The 6,000-nt window shown below is 40.8% G+C and overlaps 1 protein-coding gene across 1 annotated transcript in view; it reads left to right on the top strand.

Moving 5' to 3' along the window:
- The window catches only part of GTF2IRD1 (GTF2I repeat domain containing 1), a 72,463-nt gene that overhangs the window by 32,935 nt on the left and 33,528 nt on the right, over window positions 1–6,000 (top strand). The window contains exons 2-4 of the mRNA XM_018553360.1: window positions 858–989; window positions 4,114–4,255; window positions 4,813–4,959. Coding sequence (XP_018408862.1) covers window positions 864–989; window positions 4,114–4,255; window positions 4,813–4,959 — 415 coding nt within the window. The 5' untranslated portion in view covers window positions 858–863. The remainder of the gene's footprint in view (window positions 1–857; window positions 990–4,113; window positions 4,256–4,812; window positions 4,960–6,000) is intronic.

Genomic DNA, 6,000 nt, shown 5'->3' on the forward strand with positions numbered 1-6,000 from the left:
AAAAAGATAACTACTGTTTTATATGTTTTTTAAGCACCTGAATTTCAGTTGGCATGAGGCTCTTATGGTCCCTGTGCAGTTACACAAACTAAGAGGTGAAGAAGCAGTACAAGGAGCCAATCAGTATATGTGCTGACCAGGAGCATGCCGATAGAAGCAGAAAGCAGAGTGACAGTGACAGAGTGAGAGATGAGCTCATCACTTTGCTGCTTCTCCTTCACTGTCCAGTCACAGGCTGGTTGTGGCTCCATGACACCCTGTGCTCAGAGGAAGTGAGTTGAATGATGCTGGATATCATTCAGTACAGGAATCTGAGAAAATGTAGTGGCAGAAATAAGTATTGCGAGAGACAGCTCTGGACTGAAATTGAGTATTACAGTAAAAGCTGTTTTTTTTCATCTTTAACGGGCTATTGTTATTGGACTAGAGTTCTCCTTTAAGTGTCCGAAACAGGTAATAAATAAAAGGCACTAAAATACCCTTTCCATTACCGAAATCTTTCTGAAAAGTATGTAAAGACAGTTAGCGGTATAAGTAAAAAAAGACCAATAGGTTTATGTAGTGATGTTAGAATAAGGCAAAATAAGGGGAAAATCATTGTATAGGGAAAAGGATTGTTCTGATTCTGCCTAGCACTTTACAATATGTGTCTGAAGAACATGAGCTGAAATAATTGTATTACTGGGAGGTAAAAGCACAAAGTAAGAAGTAGGGCTACAGCAGGCTGTGTAAAAGGAGTGTGTTTGGCTCATTATCAATCCTAGTTGCTTTAACCTTTGACAATTTGCAGAGAATATTCTCTTAATAAGTAGTGAGTGCATGGGTAACGATATTAACGCATCCTGATTTCATTGCAGAGGAATATGGCACTGGCAGGAAAGCAGTATGAGGGATCCGTGAACAATTCCAGACCTGACATGTGGATTTCAGCTGTTCCTAATGGGAAAGATGACATTATCACAAGCCTTGTATCTGCCTTAGATTCAATGGTAAGAACCATTATTTGCATCATTTTAGGAACATTATATATGCATGTACTCTTTGTTTTTTTTAAATTGAAGAATGGAGTGTAAGTAACATTCAGCATGATAGGTGTATGAAGATTATTTGTATAATGAGGATAATCATATTACCTGAAAGGTAGGGTGGATGGTAGCTGGTTATACGCTTAACCCTCCATAGAGTATCAGGCTCCCTTTTATATATAGCAAGATGTAGTGAATTTGTGGGTCTGCAGGATGAGGCATTTTAGTAACTATTCTGCTTTAGAACCAATGGGTTTGGTTGAAGCTGTTGGCTAATTTTGTACGCTTTGCTTTGGAGGAAATATGCATTAAGAAGGGAACAGCTTAAAAGATGGGCAGCACAGTGGTTAGCACTTCTGTCTTCACTCCAGAAAGACATGCTGGAAGGTTAATTGGCTCCTGTCTAAATTGGCTCTGTATGTATGCATGTGAGATAGGGACCTTAGATTGTAAGCTGCTTGAGGGCAGGGACTCATGTGAATGTGCACTGTAAAGCACTGGGTACATTTCCAGGGCTATATATTTGACTATAAGAATAACTCCACATTTTGCAGAAAAATAAAAAATTTACACTTTTTCATGAACGAAAAAAAATGTGAATGTATTATTTTTTTGCATAAGAATCGGTAAAGTGTTGCAAGCGCGATCAGTAGATCACAAGTGCAATGCTCTGGCTCCCGTAGACTCTTCCTCCTATCCATGTCTGTGACGAGGTAGCATAGATGGGAGGTAGTGTCAATGGACTACAAGTATGGTGACATCATCACACTTCCATTAAGACTACAAGTCTCTTTGTCACGGTGGCTGAAGCCAGAGGATCAGTGAATGCGGGAAGCGGCTGTGTGGGCGGAGCCACGCACAGCCACACTAATTTTAAACACCATCAGCAGCATGCAGGGAGAAGAACCCAGCGTTTCAGGAGGGGGTGTCTGCGATCTGACAGTGTTTCATGTTACACCCTAATATGGGTTTAACATGAAACATGGTCAGAAACATGAAGAAGACACATGTGAGACACTCAAAAGAATTAACAATAAAGATCGTCACAGGGGACTTCAAATTTCAGTCTTCAAAACACTTTCTCAATCAAAGGATATGTAAATCCAAGAACAAAAATGTCCGCAGCTCACCAGTCCTTAGATGTGGTGGCTGCATTTGTTTTCTTTTTTTAGGCTAAGTGCATTTTCTACAAATACAGAAAAATAATTGTTTACCTTACCAGAATTACAGTGTCTTTGTAACTTCCTGTGCCCTGAACCGATATTGTAAATACCCCTGTTAGTTTTCCCTGCTACTTTCTGTGAACTACAAAATAACCCCTCCCTATGTAATGAAAATGAAGAGTGAAGGATGGGGCTAGTAGCCCAAATCAGTAGAGCAGCCTAATGACCATAAATGGCTTTCTCTTTAGGTACAGTGGAGTGAATGAGAGTAAGAACCTTAGTGTTATTGATAGGATTCCCAAGTGAAAATAAAGGAAAAAAAGCCTGAAAGAAGAAAATTAATGCAGCCACCACATCTAAGGACATATAAGCTGCAATATATTACAGCTTTTGTTTTTGGGTTTAGATTCTTTATTCTTTTTTTGCTTCACACATGAACAGTATAGCATAATTGACACTCAATCACCTATTTCTGCAACACATCCTGCTGCTACATTTCAGGTCAGTGAAGACCTTTTTTAAATCCAGAGTTGCTTTGAACCTGCGCCAAACCTTCTCCAACACTTTTAGGAATAAATATTCATAACACCAATCAGAGACTAGTGGGTGTGGAGACTTCCGCCAATCACAGGACTCCAATATGGCAGACCTGATAGGGAACTGCTCAAACTAGTGTTAACCAACCCCCTAAGTTCTCCATGGCATGTGAGAGGAACTATCTGAAATAGAGCAGCAATCCAAAGCCTTCAGAGACAGATCTAATGGGGAACTACTTGGTCCTGCAGTAACCAATTACAATCATGTTAAAAAAAAACTTTACCACAAGCAAAGAGATTCGTAGCAAATGCGAAAAGCTTCTTTCCCTGCAGACCTGACAGGCAATTATCTCCCTTAGTGTAAACCTATTAGACAACTCCTCAGTCACATGAGGTCAACAAATTATAATGTATGTCATCCCAAACATGATTCAGATGTAAACATCATCCCACAAAGGTCCTGTCATCAATTCTAAAATTACTAAACTTGACTTTTGAGATGTATGATATCTGGTCTCCATGTGCGTTATTCCAGGGCTGTACAAATCCCAGTAGCCAGGTAGCCAATTCTTCTTTAACTAACTTTAGAGGCTTTTTCTAGTTGTTGTCAATGTAGTTGGATCCTAAAAAATCCTGCTGGCTCCTGGATTGGACAGACTGGCTCCTAAATGCCATATTAATTTGTCCACTCCTGCTTTACTCACGCTTATTTTGTGATTTTCATTATTTTAACACTAAGCCACTGTAGTATCTTTTAGTGTCAATTACATTCTTTAAAGTGGATGTGAAAGGTAAAAATCTAAAATTGCTGGGAGGTAGGGATGTTTGGCAGAAGGCAAATGTCTCTTCTGCCAAAACAATTCTTCCTCTTTCCCCCAGCGATTTGTTAATTTTTGTGTTAAGTGTATGGCTAATTCACGGCATCTCTAAGATGCTGTGAATGGGCTAGGTGCTATGGAGAATGTAACTCCTGTGTACCCAATGGCCAAAGAGGACTCCCAAGAACCCAGAAGTGTCAACGGCAGAGGTGGGGGCAGTGGGGGACAGCACTGAGGACTGAAGATCGATCTGACAGCGCTGAAGAAGTGCACACTTTTAAGGTAAGCGTGACCTAATGTGCAAGTATGCTGCGCATACTTGCACATTAGGGCAACACAAAAAAAAATTCAAAGTGGTCTACTTCTGCTTTAACCAGTTGCCCTCCGCCCGTTGTATACGAGTCTCTCGAATACTTAATAGCTTAGTTAAACAAAATGTAAAAATCAAGGAATTCCCTACACTTATCACCTGTTTCTTCCATGCTTGTAGTAAACCCACATTTCATTCTGGTTAAGGCCAAGGCTAGCATCAGAATAATTAATGATTATAATGTGTTTCTTTTCTTTTCAGTGCACCGCACTTTCCAAACTGAATGCTGAAGTAGCCTGCATCGCAGTTCATGAAGAAAATTCATTTATTGTTGGGACCGACAAGGGGAAGATTTTTTTAAACTCCAGAAAAGAGCTTCGGACAGATTTCCAGCGGTTTTGCTGTAAGGTGTTCTACAGACAATTTGCAGTTATTTAACATACACATAAAGTGTTTCTGTAGCCAAAATTTATATTTTTGTTTTGAATATAATAGGGAAGAATTCAAACCTCTGTAAAGTTTTTATTGCTGCCTGTATCCCAACTTGGTATTTGTCCAGGTGACCGTTGTCACCCAGATGGAAAGTTATGGGAAATCCAAAATGTTATACTTGTCATTAAAAGAAGTGAGGGTAAATTCTCCAATGGGGACATCAGTTCTGGTGACAACTGTTAAAGTTGTCCCTTACTTTAAAGAGATTTCGTATCCCTTCCTGTTGCATCTCCAGAACAAGGAAGAGAAAGAAAATCTGCCACTGACAGTGGTTTTAACTCTTTCCTACTTTATCAAAAAATTTCAATAAAGTGCTAGTTATGAATACACTTTACGTTTTTTGGTAAGATTTCTGCATTATACACGGTCAAAAAAGACAACTACATTTTCTACTAAACTCAGCTGCTTCGTGATCATCAAATGTTCTAAGTTCTAATCAAGCTTTTTTTTAAAAATCATTGTTTGCAGTGAATGCCCTCAGAAAGGAGCAAGAGAATGATGTGCAAAGGAGAAGCAGGGACTGTGTCTGGAATGTGCAACGAGTTTCCCCTGGACCCAGCTCTGATATCTACCTTCTGAGAAAGATGGTGGAGGAGATCTTTGATGTGCTTTACAGTAAGAAGAAAATGTGACAACTTTCATCAGTAAATAAGAGAAAAATATACAATTTTACATTTTCAGAATTCTCTTTACACCCAGGTGTCCAAAATGGAGAAGCTTATGATAAAAAAAACTTTATCGCTTTATCATAAGCATGTCTTAAGTATGTAGTGGGATTGTCTCTGAATTTGTTTGAGAATTTAGGTGATTTTACACACTATTCTTTAGTGCAGTGTATATTTATTGGTCATTTTAGTTGGGTTTAACACTTGAGCACAGCTGCTGGGTGTTTTTTTTATATTTTCATTTTTACTTTTAGTTAGGCCGCGGATTATTTATTAAAGATTACTTGGATAATAAAGATTACTCAATACTTATGGGAACCCTATAATATACAAGCTGTGCAATAATCTCAAATATGATATGCATGGTATTAACAAAGTCACATATACAGTATGTGCAGGGGCTGACTGGCAACTTTTAGCCCAGGGCGCAAGTACAACCCAGAGGCCCATGGTGCGGCAACTTGGCCCCCTCCCGATCTGCCTCTTCCCCGCATTCTCCCCGCCCGTCTGCCACTTTTGCCATCCATGTAACAGTAGTGTGAATGTATTTATCGGTTTAGGAAATGTAAAGCACACTGGTAGTGGAGGGATGCCTCGTCAGGGATGTGCGTCTGCATGACTGCTGCGCCACTGGTAGTTCTGCCACTAACTCAGAAATACATTGTACAGCATTGCAGAATGGCATTGGCAATAGAGAAGAGTGCAGGCTTACCTGAGCAGTCTTCCAGCAACTTGCTTCTGAGATCGGGACTGTCTGTCGGTGGCTGTCATCCCCTCACGCCTGCTCCTCCTTACTTCTTCTCCGCGCGTCCCTGTGCCGATTGTGGATGTGGGCAGTGTGCGTGAGGCAGGGAGGAGGTGCGGCGTGTGGATGCGGGCGGGTCTGGCAGCATCAAGGGTGAGGTGGGGAGCAGGTGCGGCATGTGGATGCGGCCGGGTCTGGCAGCAGCAAGGGTGAGGTGGGGAGGAGGTGCGGCATGTGGATGCGGGC

This window comes from Nanorana parkeri, unplaced genomic scaffold (assembly GCF_000935625.1).
Source record: "Nanorana parkeri isolate BGI_ZX_2015 unplaced genomic scaffold, ASM93562v1 scaffold118, whole genome shotgun sequence".
NCBI classification, from domain to species: domain Eukaryota; kingdom Metazoa; phylum Chordata; class Amphibia; order Anura; family Dicroglossidae; genus Nanorana; species Nanorana parkeri.